We start from the raw sequence: 22,037 nt of genomic DNA, 5'->3' as shown, positions 1-22,037 counted from the left end.
TCAAGTTTACCATAAGACGTAACACTACAAAAAGTTTTTCAGAAGCAGATGTACATAATAATAAGTCCTAACCTCGTTGCATGGCTTGAGTGGCGACGAAAACCTTTTTATATCCTTGGGCTTTGAGGAAGCAATGAGTAGACTATGGTGTGGGTGCCTTTGATTGTTGGAGAGATCCATCAACGGATGTAAAGACTGAACTCTGAGCTTCAGAATCACCATAATAAGAGGATCATGTGTTAACATCACTTAAATTGGCATTTCATGCTTGAACACGCTGAAGCAAATACAAATGGCAACTCATGCTCCAAGACACTCGGAATCTTTGAGACACTCCATTAAAACCACCAAATTTCTTGTGTACTACAGAAACTTAGAGTTGCAAGAAAGAAAGAAGTTTTATAAGAAAAGAGTTTTGTGGAATATTTTGAAATGCTCACAAAAAAAGGTGCATTGAATTTGCTAAAATGGCATATGAAAAGCTTCACATTGTTTGAAGAATGTGTTATATTTAGATCAACTAGATCAAGTTTGTAGTCAATGGATTACTTTTAGTTCTCCAAAGAAGTTAATACTAAGTGTAGCAAAAGGATCACAAAAAACACTTCAACACATTGAGCACAGTGCACACTTAATGCATCAGCATGTTGAAACTTACTTTTGAGTTGAAGACAAGGTGCTGCCAGAAAACAGCTGTGAATTCTGCACAATATTCTCACCTACAGCCCAGAAATAATTGCTTTAGGCATTGGAAGAAAAAAATTTAAAAACAGAGAATGAAGGTAACCTTGCACTGAACTTAAATGATTTACCATAAATAGAAGTGTTGCAGTCCACTTTAGGATTTGATTCCTACGACCAAAAAAATCCACTTTTCAAAGTTAACCAGAATGTCATATAAAAACCTGGTTCACTTCAGGCAATGCAATACTTAATTTCATACCTTCATCAATCGACACCGGTGACGACTTGCCATACGCTTAAGAAAGCTTTTGTATGCTTCTTCAAGCAACCCTAAGGGCTTGGCTTGTCTGTGCAAAGTCATGCATAAGTTCAGAACTAACACAATTATAAAAAACCTAAATTTAACAGAGACATTAGCCTACCTCAACAGCCCCAGCTGATACATATCATTTGCCTTCGAATATTTCTCATGAACTTCTAGGTAGATAGCATAAGCTCCATAAAATAATGATGAATCTTGACCAATGTGCAGTGCTTCCATCCTTGAAAAAACATTTTCAGCCTCTAAATGACAGCAATCAGCCTGGGGGCATTGACAACAGTATGTTTAGCAACCTTGGATGAGTTTTAAATGGGTCATATATATCTATTTCATGTTGGATGTCATGATGGCTGCAATTGGTTAAGTTGAATTCCCCCTTTCAGTCGTATATGACACAGAAAACTACTTACATATTGGATCCAAATTCGCAAGTATCGCATATCAGAGCGGTACCGATCGTCTTCTGAAAATGTCTTGGTACATAACTCAAGCAGATTCCGGTAGACATACTTGAAGACATCAGCAGGCAAAGAAGTTCTGGCCCAGCTGATGCACCTGTGGAATAGATGGTAGTTAGCCAAAACCCTAACGGCAGAAGAGGCCCTAACAGCAGGAAAAACCCTGATAGTGACGGAAACCATAGCCTGATTCACCAACATATGGCAACACAAGATTTACCGAAGCCACGGTAACAGAGGGTCGTCTCCAACATAAATTTCAATGTCTTCGAACATCTTCCTGAAAAATAGCAGCGATGGTTAGAGCGGCAAGCAAGGCAAAGAATTGTAGCTTCTCCGCGATCTTGGAAGAGAAGGAAAAATAAAAAGTACTCGCAGGGTTTCCTGATAAAACTCTAGATGGAAACCCTTAATGGGCTCTGCAGAACGCAACAGGAGAGAATTCTGGGAAGCTTCGCGAGCTAGGGCTTCACAGCAGAGTACTTTCCACAGAAACCCCAATTGAAGGGAAAAAATAACACAGACCTGAGCTCGTCCGGGAAAAAAACAGAATTGAAGCTTCGCAAGCTGCAGAGTACCCAATTGAAGGGGAAAAACAGTACAGACCTGAGCTCTTCCGGGAGACGGGCGTCGAGCTTGAAATTGTCCATGTTGAGCTTCAGAACAGAAGAAGAAGGAGTGCACTTGGTGGTGGTGCTGGCACATCCGTCTCAGAGCATAAGCATTTGCCCTTCTCCCCCCACTGGACATTTCAAATGTGTCCATTTTGAATTTCTGGTGCGGCCCTTTCACACACTTCGGACCAGCTCCTCTTATACATTATGGCCACATTGTCCGCACTTGTCTGAAACGACCTCGGGCCGTTCTCACAATAGAAGTGATAGGGGCTTTTTCTCTATATTATCTTAAGGAAGCGTTTCACAAAGCTACCATGTGGCAAGAATTTGGAGGTTTGGGAAGGTCAGAAGGAGGTTTGGGCAGAATTTGAATTTGGAGTCTCAAAAGACGTGCGAAGCACGGGTTGGCCACTAGTAGATTTAACACCCTCGAGGCAGGTGGTTTAAGGCTAGGCTGCAAAGGGCTAAGTTTCGTTGCATACGGGCTAGACATAAAATAATGTCACAAGATCAAGGTCCATCCCATGCTAATTCCTTATCACATGACAACCGCTTCCTCTCCGTCCTTACATGCATTAGCTTAGTGCACCCTCCCATGACTGTGGAACTGGGCCAAAAATGGCCCACTTATTACACAAACTTGGCCAAAAACCCCACATTGATGGAAGCAAGCAAGCGTGGAAATGGAGAATAAAACTAAGCTCTTAATGCTCTTGCAAGTTGCATGTCCTAATTAGCTAGGCCGTGGGAAGAGGTTGTTATTACCAACATAGGATCCAACTCATTGACCAAATTGGTCAAGTAGTCTCTCATTGTCATTCAAAACACCACCAACAATGTATAGTCCTTGTCATAGTAAGATGAACTCTCACTGGTAAAAGCAAGGCGAAAACAAAGGACTGGTAGAAGCAAGGCAGAAACAAAGGAAAGAGTTTGCCTTGGACACATTAGAAACAAAATTGATCAAAAAGTAGTCATTGGCATGCTATCTCATGGATGCCCACCCTCTATGTGAAGCCCCTTCATGTGGGCATCAAAATTCAAGAACTACCATTGGTCCACCTACTCATGCATTGTTGTCCATCCAATAACTTAACACCCCCTTCTTATAGTATGTGTATGCCATGATTTGAGGACAATTTTGATTAAACATTTTCCCTCCGAGAGAGTCAACTTATTCAATAAAAGTATGAGTTATCTCATGGTATTTGTTAATAAGTATTATGTTAGTAGCTACATTCTTCTACGTTAGATAGGGGATGCATGCACCATGCTGTGTAGCTGGTATCATGGGTGATTCTATATAAACAGACTAGTGTTATTGATGTATGCACATTTGGGGTTATGCTAGTGTTATTGGTGTTGTGGGTGATCTCATGTTATATACTAAGCTAGTGTTATTGCATGCTTCCTAATCTTTCAAATTTATTTTCTTCCAATTTACTACACCTAAGAGAAAAGTGTCACCATACATATTTTTCAAAATTCATATAGAAAAAACATGTGGAGGATAATTACATTAAAAAAATTTATGATTGTTGTTATCCCCCCCTTGAGAACCTCTATACCAACCATCAACGCACATGGACACGATATACTATGCTAGGGACAAATTGCAGTCCCATACTCCATGGTAGTCCCACAATGTCTCATGCTGCACAATACCCCCTACAAACCAATACACACCCCTTGGTGCTCAGTCCCCATTCCATACACGATATCTCTTCCTACCGTGCTGTTAGGGCTAGGGTTGGTGATGAAGAAACACACACAGAAAACGAGATGGTGGTGACGATGATGAAGAAGAACAAGCTAAGAAAGTGTAGCGGAGAGGTTGCAAAACTGCATTTCAGTTTCCTTGATTAAGGTTTAAAAAAAACCTTAATTGCAAAGGTTACTAATAAAAAAACCTATCCACTAATCTAATCAATAACTATTTTCTACTCATTGTGCACCCCTATTTAGTATGGTTGGCATTGTTGTGAGTAAAAGACCTATCAACTAATCTAATAAATAACTATTTTCTACTTATTGTGCACCCCTATTTAGTATGGTTGGCATTGTTGTGAGTAATATGTAATGAGCACTATGACAAAGCTGACTAGGACATTGTATGGGTGCATGGTTGTGCATGTCATTTGCGATATCATGCAGAGTTACTTCATTTATTTGGCCATGTGCTCACACTTTGTTATTATGCCCATTTTGTATAGTTGGGGTTTTGTGCACATATGAGTGTAATTATTTATGGTTGTAACCTTAGTTGTAAGACTTATGGTTTTTTCTGTAAAAGACAAGCCCAACTTTGTAAGGAAAGCTATTTATGGGTCCTTGGGCTATTTTGAAAGAAATATAAAAAATACCCGTATGTGGGAAGTTGAGCCACTCACGTCAGGGGGGAGATTGCACCCAATGCTTTGCTTTGTGTCTTGTGAGTGCAATTATTTATGGGGGATGGTCACCGAGGGAGCTTGGTGGAGGGAGCTTTTCTTGGCTGCCCTCTCTCTCTACTTGAACAACCTCTCTCTAGCTATTGCCACCACCACCACCGTCCAATCGAGCCCAGCCAAGCCCACACACCCTCTCTCTCCTTCTCCCACCCTCTTCCCTCCCTTTCCCTCTCCCACCCTCCCTCTCTCACTCTCTCTAGGAGAGAGAGTGTCGTGTGGGCTATATCCATCTCTATATCCTCCTCTCTCCTCCCTCTCTCTCTCCCTTTTACTCTCCCACCCTCCCTCTCTCTCTCCCTTTTACTCTCTCTCCATTTTACTCTCCCACCCTCCCTCTCTCTCCTCTCCACCCTCTTCCTTCTCTCTCTCTCTCCTTGTCCCACCACCGCCCAACCCACACCACCCTCTCTCTTCTTCTCCCACCCTCTTCCCTCCCCCTCTCTCTCTTCCCTCCCTTTCCCTCTCCCACCCTCCCTCTCTCACTCTCTCTATCCTTGTCTCTCTTTGCTAACACACTCTCTCTCTCTCTTCTATTACCACCGTCCATTTCTCTCCCTCCCTTTCACTCTCCCACCGATTCTCTTAGTTATGCTACTTCCTTAGGAGAAAAATTATTTCCAAAAGAAATATAGAATTTTGAACACCAAGCAATTAATTAAAAATAACTATGAAAACATCCAATCTAGAGGATTAGTTATTTCCAATCTCGAGTGTGGAAAGTTATTTTCCATTCTTGTTCATACATTGTATATAATTGGTAGTAAATAATACATAAAATTAATTAAAAAATAACTATGAAAACATCCAATTTGGAGGATTAGGGCATGGAAAGTTATTTTTTCTTCTTGTTTAAACATTATATAGAATTGATAGTGAATAATAAATAAAATCAATTAAAAAGTAACCATTAATCATTCTATTACATGCACAAACCTGTTAATTAGTATTAGGAATAAAAACCAGGCCCAAATAACTCTTGGGGTGTTAGGGACGTGAGCTTCTAGCCACACGAAAATCAAAATGGTGACATGAGCCTGATGTGAGCTTAGTAAGATGTTAGTTGTGAACCTAGTCTGGGATGTTAGTAAGACGTAACATGAGCTCAATATAAGATGTGATGTGAACTTAGTTTGGGAATGTGATGTGAGCCTAGTGGTAGTTGAACCTAATACTATATCGTTGGGTGATTAAAACCACCTTCGAGAGTTGTAAGTTCATACCTACCCATGTCTCGGAAAGATCTTTTCCATCATAAAATCAAATACTAGTGCCAAATTTGAGATATAAAAAGATCTATACCAATGCTCAATATAAGATGTTAGTTTGTGAACCTAGTCTGGGATGTTAGTAAGACGTAACATGAGCTCAATATAAGATGTGATGTGAACTTAGTTTGGAATGTGATGTGAGCCTAGAACCTAATACTATATCGTTGGGTGATTAAAACCACCTTAGAGAGTTGTAAGTTTATACCTACCCATGTCTCAGAAAGGTCTTTTCCATCATAAAATCAAATACTAGTGCCAAATTTGAGATATAAAAAGATCTATACCAATGCTAAATTCTAGACGTGAGCCACCAAACATGACCCTATCAAATGTCAGTCAGCCCATCATAGATATGAGCCATTAGGCGTAAACCACCAAACATGACATCGTGGGCCCAACAAGATGTGGTTGATCTAGGATGTAACATGAGCCTAGTTGTAAGATCCCTCCTTGATAACCCTCACTTGTTGATATGAAAAAAATCTCTTCATTTGTTAAGTAAAAAGCTAGGGAGACAATATAAGTCTAGAGAGAGAAAGGAGAGTTTCAAAATTTTGTTTGAATGAAAAATTTTCTTTTGATCCCAAAAACTCATGTGAATAAACAAAACTCATATCGAACCCTAGACGAGTAAGATTTTTAGAGTTCTAGCAGCAGAGCTAATGTGGGAGACGTAAAAGTTTGCTAGTCAATTGATTTTTTAGTAACTGATCAACTGGTATCATTTTGTGGACATGTAAACTCTTAATATTTATTATGTAATATTTATAGCCAAATATAGATGCCTTGGGTTTAATATTTATAGCCAAATATAGATGCCTTGGGTTTAATACCCTAACAAATTGACCACACATGCTAGTATATACTATGGTAGAATTATTTATAAGCTTCTATTAATACAATCTATAATTGTTTCTAAGCTTCTATTAATTGCATACAAGAAGCCAAGCAAGCTCACTGGTAGGCGCCACTTTTTAGCCAAGGGTAGACTTTCTTGCACCCAACCAAGAACATGGAATGCTTATGAATCACCACAAGTAGCTTAGCAACAATGTTGAGAGGAAGAGATAGAATCTTGCCTTGCTCAATTTAATGGAGATTTGAGCTTAATAGAGTGGAGAGAAAGTAGCAACAATAGGCTTCAAAATCGGACATGGGAGGTTACCAAAAGGTAACCAAGAGTCTTATTTTATAGCTAAATATAAATGCCTTGGTTTTGATACCCTAATAATTGGCCACACATGCTACTTTACTATTTCACGGCCTCTTTTATACATTTTTGAGTCATTTCCTCCTTGAGGATCTCACCATATTTATGCATCTTTCTTTTTCAAGGCTCATTTATTTCAAAGACTTCGCATACTAAGGTTTCAACCTGTCATTTATTTCCTAAATTTTTGAGAGAGAAAATACCTAATGTCCCTTAACCTTATCAATTTTAAATTCCTTTCAACCTCCCTTGGTCCTGCACATTACCTTGTTCAAGGTCTCTTACACACCAACACTACATACAAGGGCTAGGGGTGCATACAAAGAGGGGTGCATATATGAGGGTTGGTGGGGGTGCGTACAAAGGTTCATTAATAGAATAGAGTTGTTCATTAATGCATATAAGCTTGATTTCATCATAGGAGCATTAGCCTCTGGTAATCTGTCATGTCCATTTATAAAGCCTCTTGCTCTCCACTCTATCAAACTCAAATCTCTATCAAATTGAGTAAGGTAAGATCCTACCTCTTCCTCTCAACATTGCTAAGCCACTTGTGGTGATTCATAAGCATTCCATGCTTTTGGTTGGGTGCAAGAAAGCTTACTCGGCTGAAAATTGGTGTCTACTAGAGCTATGAGCTTGCTCGGCTTCTTATATGCATCTTGTGTCCTCTCTTGTGCATGTTAGATGGCATTAATGGCTTAGATTTTAACCCTTTCTAGACTTAACCATCTTAGCGTGTGAAATTTCTATATTAGAACCCTCATTGTTGCTTAAACGTTTTGGAATAAAGAAATGTTTCTTTGTTTTTTGTATCTGTAAATCTTATGTTTTAATTAATGATGTATAACTTTTGGAATAAACAAAGGTTGCTTTGTTTTATGTATTTGTAAATCTTATTCTATCCTTTAAGTAATGACATATATATTAAAAATATTGTATGACCTAGAACTTGTCTTCCACTTTGGAACGACAAGCCATATAGGTTGCATTCGAACAAATGACTAGTGTTAGAGTAATGGCCTTAAGTTATTATCTCAGTTGTAGAAAGCATTACTTCGGTCAACCTTACCAACCCTTGTACATGTGGTGACATTAGTGGGATGAAGAGGAAGATAAATTTATCATGGAGTTAGCTAAATATAGACTATCTTATGTATTATGCTTCGAGCCTGAGTCTGGCCATAATTATGTGAAGGCCTAAATTTTATAAAAAAATGTAGGATTTTTAGTAGAAGCCTTTTTACTTAGATGAATACTTAGCCAGGCTTAATCTTCTTAGCATGTATTTGCACGTAGAGCTATTTGGAATAAGAAGGGTTGAAAATTCACCCAAGCGATGTAATAAACTTTGGAAGAAGTATTTTATCATTTTTAAGAAATTTTAATCCTTGTAAATATTTTGATACAAAAAGATCCTTTTCTTTCATCAAATGAGACATGGACATCAAGCTCAAAATGTTACATTTGATGTGGAAGCACTCAATAATGATGTTAACTTGAAAGCGCTCCATAGATCACAGCCATGTCCAAGAAGGAAATAACATCAGAGAAGCAATTTTGAATTGGACTAATTCTATGGATGAGTACTTTGATATAGTAGGTACAATAATCATAGTATGATGGCCCTTACTCGGATTAAGATAACTAGAATAGCCCAAAGTAGGTGGAGAAATCAAATTGAATTAAACCATCTAAAGCAAGGTCAGCTCAAGTGGGAAGATATGAAGGCATAACTCCAATAGAAATTTTGTTCCCTAGGGTTCCAGGAGGAAAAGATGAACGAGTTCTTGGAATTGCCTCATGCAAACAGAAATCTATTGAGATATACCATTAGTCTATGCAAACCTTGTCTATTATGCCCCTGCAAATAGATGATGAAACCCTTGGATTCTCTGCCGGATAGGCTGGTGAAGAATGCAAGACCCTCATCTATAGTAGAAGTGAGAAAAATGGCTAAGGATTTTTCCCATGCCTTCCATAAAAAAAATAGCTCAATAGAGATCCTTGCCACCATCTCGCCCAAAGATGGATTCTTTGCTGCTCGGATAGGCTGGTGAAGAATGCAAAATCCTCATCTACAATAGAAGTAATAAGGCTGAGGACTTTACCCATGCCTTTCATAAAAAACACCTCAACAAAGATTCTTGTTGCCGCCATCTCCCCAAAGAGAACAGCAACCCCGACAAATAATTTTGGGTTACCCAAGCCAAAGTGAAGTCGGGGACAAGATTGGAGTCAAGGCTCTAAGGCTAGAGAACCTAGAGGATAAGATTCTTATTTTGGTTTAGAATTACAATTTCAACTCAAGAAAGACTGTAACTGATTTAGATGCTAGTAACCAGGACACATAAGTATTGATTGCTTGAACTCTTATGTTATAACTATTACTTTTCTAACCCCAACTGCCCTAGGATCCCAATATCAGAGACCTGTGCAGCTTTAGTAGAAAGTAATTAGGGACCCCTATCTCAGAGCTAGAGAAATTAGAGAAGGTAAATTCCAGACCAATTAGTTACGTCTAATGTCATTAACATAGGGAATAAGAAGACAGAGATGGGGTCAGAGTTAATAATTCTTGGTAATCCAGACCCTAGCTAATTACCAAGGTAAAAATTTTAAGTGTTTGATTTCACAATTCTTTCATTTCACCGGGATGCTTCTGTAAGTTAGTATTTGACAAGAAGCTCAGTAAACCAATGCAAAGTGCTAGTGGAAAGATTCTTTTCACATGCCATGAGACGGACATGATTCAGTTCTCCTTATATGGAAACTTGACCTAATGTAAGTTTAGGTGTATATGATGGAATTCTCGAGATGGATTCGCTTACTTAAAAATCAAGCTCACATCATCCTAATGTGGATTCCCCATAGCATATGAATTTTGAAATTTGAGTTCACATGAAAGGGATTATGATGTCCATGATTTAGCGCTTCTTGTAATAGTGCATGTCTTAAAGCTTTGGTGACACTATCTTCTCATACATAAGCTCACTACGGTAATCGATTATAAAAGCTTAAAGTGGATCTTCACTTTATATCTTCTTATATCTTAAAGCTTTGGTGACACTATCTTCTCATACATAAGTTCACTATGGTAATCAATTATAAAAGCTTAAAGTGGATCTTCACTCAAAATAATCTAAATTAGAGGCAAACTATATGGATGCAAACTAAAGAATTTGACTTCAAGATAAAATATACATCATGGAAGGAGAATGTGGTCACAGATGTGCTTGGCAAGAAAACCTCCTTACTCATGATATCATGATTTCTAATCCTTTACCTACTGGAATTAAGCAAAAAATTGGGAAAAAATGTATCTTCATGGGGAATAGTAGTGTAAGCAAAGGATTTGACACTCTTGTGTCGTAACATCTTGCCTAGTCACTGTCTGTGTAGGCAGACAAGCATAAAGAAGACTCACTCTGCTGTAAAACAATTCATAGTGCTGAGTGCCTTGAAGGTAGCAGAAGACACGTTTCATTGCTTGCCAATGCCGAGTGCTGGGACAATCGAGTGCTGGGACAATGCATAAACCTGCTCAATTGTGACACTGCATACTGAACATCTAGATAGGTATTGCATAGATAGATAGGGCACCCAACAACTTGTTGATAGGTGGCTACATCAAAAGGCTCAGAAGAGTCCTCAGTTGACAGTCGAAGACTGGGTTTCACAGGAGTAGAAATAGGTTTGTAATCTGTCATTTTAAAGCATTCCAAGAGTTGCTGAATCGTTGAGATAACATTATGCTCCCCTCAGTCGAAACAAACTGGATACCCAAATAATAATGTAGAAGACCCATGTCGGAAACGTCAAATATATTATGCAGGGCCAATGAGACGAAAGCTGCAATGTGCCCCTTGTCAAAGCTTGTTAATGAGCAGATCACCCTGATAAAGATTGAGGATAAGGAGATGATCCATGTCTTTTGCGAACATACAGAGTGCTTTCATCTTAGTGGTGTTATTCTGAAACAAGAAAGAGACTAAATATGCATTTATCTTCTGATACCAAGCACGAGGAGCCTATTTGAGGCCATATAGTACTTTGCGCAATCTGCATACTTGATGCTTTGGCACCCTGCTCAACAAAGCCAAGAGGATGTGTGACATAAACCTCTTCATGCAAATCACAAGTTAGAAATGCAGTTTTGACATCCAACTAATTCAATTTCCATCCTTTATATGCAGCCAATGCAACCAGAGTATGAATAGTCATCATATGTGATGTAGGTGCATAAGCCTCATCATAGTCAATGCCTTCCCTTTGGGCATAGCCCTTGGCAACTAATCGAGCCTTATACCGATCACAATAGAGCCGTCAGGCTTCCCTTTCAGTTTAAACACCCACTTGGTGCCTATAGCACGCTTGCCACCAGTAGGTAGATCACATAACTCCCATGTGTTGTTTTTAGAAATGGAATCCAATTTTGAACGCATGGCTAAAGCCCACAACTGTCATCCTCCAAGGCATCAAAGTGAGAAATTCAATGCATTTGTGCAATCTGCATACTTGATGTTCGGCACCCTGCTGAACAAAGCCAGGAGGTTGTGTGACATAAACCTCTTTGTGCAAATCACCATTCAGAAATGCAGTTTTGACATCCAACGGATGCACTTTCCATCCTTTATATGCAGCTAATGCAACCAAAGTCAGAATAGTCATCATACGTGATTTAGGTGCAAAAGATCAAGCCTTATACCAATTAACAGAGTTGTCAGGCTTCCCTTTCAGTTTAAACACCCACTTGTTGGTGCCTAAAGCACGCTTGCCAGCATGAAGATCACATAACTCTCATGTGTTATATATTTTTGGCAATGGAATCCAATTCTGAATGCATGGCTAAAACCCAATCCTCATCCTCCAAGGCATCAAAGTGAGAAATTTAGTGCAGTAAAACGACAATCTGCATACTTGATGCTTGGCACCTTGCTAAGCCAAGAGGTTGTGTGACATAAACCTCTTCGTGCAAATCATCATTCAAAAATGCAGTTTTGACATCGAATTGATGCACTTTCCATCCTTTATACTTAGCCACGCAAGCAGACTACGAATAGTCATCATATGTGATGTAGGTGCAAAAGTCTCCTTTGGGAATAGCCCTTGGTGACTAATCGAGCCTTATACCGATCACAATAGAGCCATCAGGCTTCAGTTTCAGTTTAAACAAGCACTTGGTGCCTATAGCATGCTTGCTAGCGTAGATCACATAACTCCCATGTGTTATTTCTGGCAATGAATCCAATTTTGAACGCATGGCTGAGACCCAATTGTCATCCTCCAAGGCATCAAAGTGAGAAATCAGTTCCTCATTCAATGCAGTAGTGATAAGGGCTATATCTATAAAATGAGATGCATGTCTAGAGGTAGCTCATGTCCTTCCTAGCAAAGGTTCATGAAACTTGCTCATGCAAAGTAGCTCAAAGCAAGCACGGAATCCGCTGAGAATCACAAATAGCTCCATCATCTTCAATAATGCATCACCTATGCATGCAAATTAAGGGGTTGCTGATCCGGAGCAATAGGGATATTGTTGAACTGTTGAATCAGTTGATGGGCTCTACAGCAGAAGGTGGTTGATTCGGAACCTAGGTGGGCTCAGTAGAAGTACCAAACAAAGGTAGCAATGTATCAGATACATTGCTATACCTGATGTATCAAATACATCAGGAGCATCAATGGATGGCTGTAGCCGACAGGAAAGCATGGGTTGAGATGCATATTCATCAAAGTTAAACAATAAGCTTTTGACTTGACAGAACATACAACTTTTTGCACATCCCATATATCTCTAAAGTTAAACTAGGAACATGAGTTGTCCACTAAACCAATTCAGGGTAAGTTCGTTCTTTATGTAGACATTTGATTACCTCCCTTTTTGTCAAAATTAGTTGGTGGATAAACATATTTTAATTTAGCTTAATCCCATGACTCTCATGTATATAAAGTACAAGTGCTTGCATGCCAAGTAGGGTTTTTGCTTTCTTGACCCTTCCCAAAAAATCTTGACATGGGCATGATGGATGCATTTTTATGTGCATATCATAACTTCCCACATGAGAACCTTCTTCAAATTTCTCAATGGTGAAAGCTTCATGTTTGGAAGATTAAAACACTTGCACTTGTGTAACTTGTGCATTAATATCTAATGCTTTCTTGATCCTTTTTGTAGCATCTTCTAAAATGCCTGCTTTGTATCTTATGTGACGGCCATCTCGTGACATATCATTTCTGAATGTGTTTGTCTCTTCCCTAGGCATTTTTGGTTGACTTGAGCTCATAGGAGTTTGTTTCTCCCTTCCCAATGGCTTACTCTATAAGTTATAGCCTGCAACAACAAGCACCAATGCATAGACCTCCTCAACTATCAGATTTATGCCTTCAGCCACACTGGCCATATAGTAGGCACATTGTCTGGGGGATTGTTCATGTTCTTAGCCACAACCCCTATATTCATGATGTCATTATTGTAAAACCACATCATTTGACTAGTCTTCCCAGCAACATGGGACCTTCTTGAGAAAAATTATGGTGCAATTACTCCTTTTGCACATCCTACAATCATGCGACCACACTTACTACTACCAATATAACCTAAACACTTTACTCAGCTGCCCATTGGAGTTCTCCTAATTCCCAAAATATCTTGTGTATGTGTGGTTCCATTATGATTTTGTCACTTGATTCATATCTCTTGTGTCCACATCTTCATCCATGAAATATATTTTCTTGTTTGCAATGTCCCATAGACTTCCTATTTCTCACGTGTACATTGTACTCAGGTCTATGACTAGCATCATCATCCACATCAATTACATTAGATTGTACTCAGGTCTATGACTAGCATCATCATCCACATCAATTACATTAGATTGTCATCTCTTGTGTCGGGATGATTCTTGATCACCTTCCACAAAGGAGTTGGGGCCTTGTACATGGGCGTACATGCAGTGGTGCTCTTTATTGTCCTTACAACTTGTGCTGGGCTTGGACTATGCACATTTTCCCTCTCAACAATGAGCTTTTCAAGACGACTTGGACTTGCTCTAATACGCTTGCCCATCATGTATGAATTTTCTTTGCACTTTGTAACAAAGTATTAGCCGTTTTTGATACACATGCATTGTAAAGTGTTATTTTTTGTTTGAAACCCTCCCCGGCTAACTAGCTTCCATGTTTAGACTTTGACAAGTTCATTGGTGGCGTACATGACTGGTCACCACTATTCTCCACCTATTTAATAGTTTGAGACATATTAGAAACATCATTAAAGACACTGTTTTTTAAGATAATGGTTCTTATACATACCAAAATCATTACATTGGCCCAATATGTAATGCACACTTCCCACCAGCTTAACCAAAGGTCCATGGCAAGTATATCTAAATCTCTTACATTTCCACTATGCCACCATTATCGAATAAGTTTACCTTGAGCTAGTGCATTCTTTTTTGTTGACTCGGTCTACCACTTCTCGCACATGCTCTTATGTACACCTTGGAAAGTCTTTATAACATACTTTGCGGTATGTATATTTAGGCTTTGTGCCCAATGAAATAAACATGAGAGTTCCCAACCTTTCATTTCTTGTCCTTCATTGTAGACTTCTCTAATGGCATTCCAATTTGCTTGGGATTCATCTGCCATGAAACCAAAAAATTCTGCCTTTTCAAATCCATGTGTCACCATGACATTATTTATGCACTCCCAAAATAATACTTGGGAAATCTTGTCCTCTTCTTTTATCTCCCAAGTTGCAACAGTTTAGAAGCTCCTGCACGCTGTAAATAAAAGTCAATGTGCTAAAAGAGGTAATAACAAAGCACTACCTTGGATCATAAACGTGAGAAGCCATTGTTACCAAATCCACTGATGATCCATGCCATCCATTTCTTCTCCAGAACCCATGGTGGTAGGAAACTCAAATATTATATCCCCATCATAGAATCTAGGAAGCTCATTCACGTGAAACACCTGTGTTTTCCTTCCTTGTATTCAACAAGAAATCCACGTTGCTTTTTGATTTCAAGGGATAAAGTACTTCTTGGTTAGGAAATTGGGTGCATAGAGGCACTACATCTAATACATATGTCTCCTGTAGAGCAGACTATTATCAGAATTGGTTGAACTTTCAATGTTTACATAATTAGAGGCACCAATTGATGTATTGGATTAGGAGCTTACACATACCTCACATGTAAGAGAGATCAGGTCATCAAGGATATAGAGGTCCTTACCTTCTATATCTTGTAGTGGAATGATGCCAACACGCGACTCATTATCTGCTGTGATTGATCACCTCTAAACCCTTGAACTATGATGGTAAACATTTTCAAATAAGAAATTATTGTTGATGCTCGGCAATCTGATGTGTGGTAGCCATGGCATATTGGCCACATCACGCTATTGTTTTATTGATGAGGAGGGGACTCGTGTTGAGGATGTCAGTTGTGGAGCTGCATATCAATGGCGGTTGACGAGGAGCAAGCATGTCCATTGGTGGAGTTGCTGAGCTGGTTTGATGATGAGGAGGGGACTGACGGAGTTGTTCAATGGGTAGCAGAGTTGCAGAGCTGAGGAGTTGTTCAAAGGGTAGTGGAATGAGGACGTCAATTGTCAAGTGAGCGCTACCATGTGGGAGTTGATGTGGTAATTAACTACCACATCATATTGCTAATGCTTGGTAATATGATGTGGTAGTTATCTGCCACACCACGTCAACTGCCACATGGTAGCGCTTGCTCGTCAAAACTGACATCCTCGTCAATCCGTTGACTACCAATTGAAGAGCTCCATGGCTTTGTAGCTCCACCGCTCAACAATATGATGTGGTAGTTATCTACCACGTCAAGTAGATGCTAAAACTGACGGAGGAGGAAGTCGATGCATGTTGTGTTATTTGTTCCACGAGGAGGAAGTCAACATTATTTTTTCGACGAGGAGGAAGTCGATGTCTGTTGTGTTATTTGCTCTACTTCTCTCACGATGCAACCATGCTAGTGTTATAGGTGCTGGCCTTGTGCATAAGGTGGTGAACATTGCTTCCTTTCTTTTTTTTTTTGCCTTCTTTACAGCATTCCATTAACATGATTCTACCAAACAACCACAGTCTAGGCAAATTTCTTTTCTAATCTAATTATGAAATATTGAGTACCTAAAAATTCTTCTCTCTCTCTCTCTCTCTCTCTCTCTCTCAGTGGATATCCTTTATTTGTAGAGGCTCCTCTCTCTCTCTCTAGATATCATTTATATAAATTTGTGGTACCCATAAATATTAGCTTAAAGCTATATTCAAGTTTAATATGCATCGTTTATCTTTAAATGTTAATGGAGACTTTTGTAAGCCTCCCATAAACTTTTTTGAAGAAAAATAACAGAAGATTAATTTTTTACACATCTAGCTTTGACATTCATTGTAGTATTGTGCGAGCAGGTAATGATCCATCTATATCATCACATTATTGAACTCCTCAAATTGATAGATTTTGTATGGATCATAAAAGTAAACTCCCTCAATTGATCTAGTTGTATAACTTAAGTGTATGGTTAGGTTAGGGTTCACGTTGGGTTAGATTTAACCATGGCTAGTTTATGTGCATATAAAAGGCCATCTTGATGTCTTTTTTTTTTGGTATTGGCCATTAGGAGCAAGGAGGTGGCATTCTCTCTCTCTTTTTTGCTTTTGAATACAAAGTCTTGCACATCTTGCATGCATCTACCCCCCCCAAATACACATACAAAGAAAAACATAAATACACATCTTGCATGCATCTACCCCCCCAAATACACATACAAAGAAAAACATAAATGCATATAATCACTCTCTCTATCTTTTACACACATTGTAAAGGTGACTCTCTCTCTCTCTCTCTCTCTCTCTCTCTCTCTCTCTCTCTCTCTCTCTCTCTCTCTCTCTCTCTCTCTCTCTCTCTCTCTCTCTCTCTCTCTCTCCCCCCATATACACATATGTACACTATAACACACTCAAGTACACACACACACACACACATACTAAAACACACTCACGCGCGCGCGCGCACACACACACACACACATGTCACCTCTTCCCTTGACTTTTAACTCATTTGCAATGTTGTATATTGTAGAATGGCTTCATCAACCCGATCTCGAAAAGCTTGTCGGCAATCGGAGGTCATTAACATTTCTTAACTGCTGACAATATTCAAGAGCACTGAAATTGTAGGGCCGAGTGAGATTGTGTCAACTGTGGTGGTCCAAGAAACTATAGTAGGCTCCTCTACCCCCCACAGAGCTCTCGAAAAAGGGTTATCAACCAATCGATGGAAGAAGAGGATGATAACTTGCCTGCACTACCTAAAACTTTTGGGAGGTTGGTGCAAACTGAGATGTTGGAGGATTGGTTGTCTTCACACTTTGTTGATGATGTGAGAATTCCACCTCTATCATTGAATAGGCTTTGTGTGAATCCACCCATGTGAACTACAAATGTGAACTACAAATGACCATCTTTTTAAACTTGAAGAGAGCTTCAATAGGCATGCTTATGTGCCATCGATGGGAGAGTTCATTGTTTTTGAGAGTTTTCCTTGGAAAGCCCCCATAGACCATAACCCTAAAGACCCAAGATGGAAAAATGGGTTTTGGTGGCACCAATCGAACATGTTTGATGAAAAGCTCAGAAGTGGGCACATCTTGCAAGGAATAATTTAGTGGTTTGGGATGAAAACCACATACTTGTGTCATGGCTACAATGTATGCGAATTCACAGTACTTTATTTCAAATGTTTTCTAATTCACTTGAGAGCTCTAATATATGAATTTTAATTTTCTTGGATACATAGAATGGCTACATTCAAAGGATATGTATCCTTAAAATTTGTTATTGAGGATGAATTCATGGAATATTTTATATATTCTCATGTTGTGTAATAATGGATTCTTAAAAAGAATTCATAGAATATTATATTTCCAGGTTTTTGTGTTATGAATTCTCCTAGACAGGTTTAGATTGGGACGCCTCTCTAAACCCAAGCAATCGTAGCTTACTTTATCTGTACATGGGTGAATCCGTGTATGTGTGGAAAGTATTGGTTGCATCGTCTTGTTGATATGAAATTTTATATGGATGTTTATTTTAATTAATTAATTAATTAATTGATTTGCTAGTTGATGCAAGTGCAGATCATTGGATTGGATAATGGAGTTGAGTTGGTGACAATTAGGAAATATACTTTGAGATGAAAAATTTTGAATATCGACAAATAATATTTAATTTTGTGATGACAAGTGCCATTAATTTAGTTGGATGCTATTCATATTTATTAGCAATGTATATATATTAGTCGGGACATGTGAAATCTCCCTAGTGCATATTTTAATTTTCAAGACATGTGCACTTTTATAAGGTTCAATGCTCACACCTATTTTTAAAAGAAAGCCTGCTTGCACGCTAAAGAAAGCTATTTTTGAAGCAAGCCATTTTTGAAGAATACTATTCTTGAGGAAGTTGACATTTTTGTAAAAGTATACTATTTTTGAGCCCCAAAGGCTACATGAAATATATTTAAGTATACCAAGAGGAAGCGTGGCTCACTCTTGTGTGGGGGGGGCAGATTGGACCCAATGTTGAGTATTGAGTATATTATTTGTTCTATTTATTTTCTGATATTTTATTTATTGCAATCATTTTTATGGGCTCATGTCAACCTCCCACAAAAGTGGTATTAGAGCCATTTGATTGCAATTGATTGAAGTTGTGAAGAGCTAGTGGATAAAGAGGTGGAAAAGCTTGGCCTAAGGCAAAAATTTTTATTCAAAGTATACAAAAGCCTAAGGTTTTTCAAGCAAACTTAATTGCTATCCACCAATGGGTAACAAAAACCCATTATTCTATTACCCAATGGTCTATCCAAGGTGGAAAACCACTTGCCCATTCTGAAAACAATTTTTGAAAACAACTTCTAAAAACCACTTTAAATCCAAAAGTGGTTTTTTTGTTTTTAATCCCTCTTTTTGATCAGACACCACTGGAGGCCCGAAAACCACCCTTAGCATCTCTTTTTGATTCAATTCTTCTTCCACTTCTCTCCAACGATGCACTTCTAATCATGTCTTAATTATCGTCTAATCTCTTTGTTAATGATGTTGATTCTAGCATTTGATCCACCATAGCTCATCACATTGTTGTAATTTTAACAGATTTGATGGTAATGAAGTTGCTACTTTACAAACTGAAGATGCCGGCATTGCCAAAATCATCAAGGCTACATTCGATGCTCAACAAATAAAAAAGGACAGTAAATTAGCCGTCATACTTTTTCTTTTATCAAATTTGATGATGCTCGTCTTATAATTTCATGGTTAAGTCAATTGGATGATTATTTCTTTAAGGAGACCTTTTTAGAAAGAGATAAGATCAAATGTGCTGCCCACCACATGGTTGACTATGCATCATTATGGAATTTTATTCATAAAAGCAGTAATAAACCAACTACTTGGGTAGTCTTCCAATGTAAAGTGAAGTCCAGCTTTTTGCCACCTCAATTTACTCTCAAAGCACATCGTGGATGGGATACTTTGACGACCATGTTTGATCATGAGATGATATCACAATACATGGAGAAATACTGTCATTTGATGCCAACCAGCTCCCATGCATTGATTTAGCAAGGTTACACTACAACATGTCAGGGGCATAGCCGTGTTTACTAGCAGCATTCTAGCAATGTTTATTTGTTGGGATGTCGGGGATTTCAGTCGCCTTGCATCAAAATATCGCTACTCATCATAGCAGCGCCTATAGCAGCAAGATTTCACTGCTTGGACAGTGAGTATAGTAGTAAAATTTCAATACTATATTGTGATTTTGTTTATTGAGCAGTGAAAATAGCAACGAAATTTTACTGCTATTCTCGCTGCATAAAATTCTAGAGAGTTGTTGAGCGCGCTGAATTTAAGTTATACATGTCACACAGAGAAAATGATTATAGTTAAAAAAAACATCCATCAAAATCCTTGGAGCCATGTTTCAAGCAAAAAAAAAAGATAGTTGAAAACTTTTGAGAAGGGAAAAAATGTCAAGATTATGAATGTACCCAATCTTGTAATAAATCCATATGTGTTGCTTTATCAATGTCTATATCTAATGGAAGCTCAATGAAAAGATGGGGTTCCATATCAATATCACTATCATTATCCAATGAAGCATTGTCATGATTGATAGGTGACTCATCATTTCTTCGGATTGATGTTTCTCATGCTTCGATTGGCCTCCTCCAAAATATTTTCTTCATCATCTTTTTCCAATAAGCCGATTTGAGGTAGTACTTGCACCTTATCTAGAGATTCAACCTCCACATCTTGATCTTAAAAAATATGTTTTGAATGAGGGGAAACTTGTATAACATACCACCACTTTGGATTAGTTAGATCGGCATAAAACCCAACGTAATATCACAAAGCAAAGGGGTTACACTTTTATTATACTACATCAAGATTTATCGTGGGGATTGGTTGGGTTACTAACCTTATAGTGTTGAGGTAGTACGAAAGTATCTTTCTCATCATTCCAAAACTTGGTGGAATCAGTTTGAAAGAACCCATTTGGATGTTTCTTCACAGTTTCTTGAGCACCTCTATATATCATCTTGAACCATTTGACATCAAAGATGAATAGACTAAATGCTCTAAACCCAATCTCAAGAATATCTTGAATAGTTCCACAATACTCAAGATTTTTCTCTATGACATTGGTATCATGTCTACTAGCTCAACTTTCTTGCTCAAAATTTACCCCATCACACCACAATCAAATGTGTTTCTTTTAGAATCCACACCCTTTGTGCAAAAGTACCTTTAATCTGACCATATTGCATTATATAGTTTGTACTAACATTAAACAAAAGCATGACATTTAGTATAGTGCATTAAACAAGGTATATAACGATCGAATCATGAGACAGAGATGAAGAGTGTACTTACTTGAGGGTCACATCCTCTTGCATACTCATGCTCTTCTCTTTTGATCATCTCTTCTTTTTGCAATGCCATCGATATTGCCATACGAAGCCATTCTATATTGATCACATTTGGTAGAGGTTCCAAGCCGGGCGAGAACGGTAAGCATCTATTTGCTCTTCTGAAAGCTCTTCTCTCATCCTTTTGTCTATTGTTTGCATCCTTGTATCTTCCAATCCACTTGATGGGACTCTTTAGAATGCAGAATGTATTCACCTTGTGGAATAATGCTTTATCCAGTCTTTGTTGCCTTCTTTTTCCTTGTGGCACATTAGTGATTAGTTGGTCATCCTTTTGGAAAACTCTACTTCAACTCTATATGCTTGAAGAAGTCCCGGAAGATATAATTCAACATCATTATGAATCAGGACTCGAAGAGACTATTCAAGCTGAGGTAAATATGTTCAAACCTTCTACACTTGATGAAGCTATTTCTGTAGCCCATGATGCATAACATGAAAGAGGTTTGCATAAAACCCCTCGATAATTCAATGCTTTTTCATCCAACAATCGGCAACCCGCAAATCTTAATAACAATTGATAACCCATGCCTCGTCATTATGGTACTCCCATAGGGCCATGTTATTTTAACAATTTTAATGCAAATAGAAAGCCTTGGGTAGCACCTCGCAACACACGCACAAATCCCACTCAAAATGTAAAGACTATTAATGATCAAAGCAATGTATCTCAACCCAAGCCTGTTAGTCACAACACTAATACTGTAAAGAAGCCTCGCCCTACATATTACAAGTGCAATCAACGAGGCCACTTTGCTACTCGATGTTGGAATTATCTTAGACCAATAAGTGCTCAACTACACAACATTGAAGATGTGCCCAATGATGATGATAGTACGCATGATTTTATTTCAGAAGGCATTGTTAAAAGTTACAATTAGAAACACACCCATCACTTTATAAGGTTAAATCTGCATTCTAAGGTACATGTTACAATGGTACCAAGGAAATTAGACAACTAGAAATTGTCATTGGTCCTTGGATTTATTAATTGCATCATTTCA

The 22,037-nt window shown here is 38.4% G+C and overlaps 1 protein-coding gene across 1 annotated transcript in view; it reads right to left on the bottom strand.

The window, feature by feature from the left end:
* LOC147642001 (protein kinase and Mad3-BUB1-I domain-containing protein) overlaps positions 1-2,235 on the bottom strand; it is a 68,019-nt gene extending 65,784 nt beyond the window's left edge. Inside the window, exons 1-8 of the mRNA XM_086802115.1 lie at positions 2,071-2,235; positions 1,685-1,744; positions 1,417-1,561; positions 1,107-1,267; positions 944-1,031; positions 813-852; positions 659-719; positions 73-202 (exon numbers count right to left, since the gene is read on the bottom strand). Of these exons, the coding sequence (XP_086658241.1) occupies positions 73-202; positions 659-719; positions 813-852; positions 944-1,031; positions 1,107-1,267; positions 1,417-1,561; positions 1,685-1,744; positions 2,071-2,114 (729 nt within the window). The 5' untranslated portion in view covers positions 2,115-2,235. The remainder of the gene's footprint in view (positions 1-72; positions 203-658; positions 720-812; positions 853-943; positions 1,032-1,106; positions 1,268-1,416; positions 1,562-1,684; positions 1,745-2,070) is intronic.
* Between the last annotated feature and the right edge of the window lie 19,802 nt (positions 2,236-22,037).

Source organism: Cibotium barometz, chromosome 1, assembly GCF_041138505.1.
Source record: "Cibotium barometz isolate CiBa-2024 chromosome 1, ASM4113850v1, whole genome shotgun sequence".
Lineage (NCBI taxonomy): Eukaryota > Viridiplantae > Streptophyta > Polypodiopsida > Cyatheales > Cibotiaceae > Cibotium > Cibotium barometz.
This window is presented reverse-complemented; position numbering and strand designations above follow the sequence as displayed.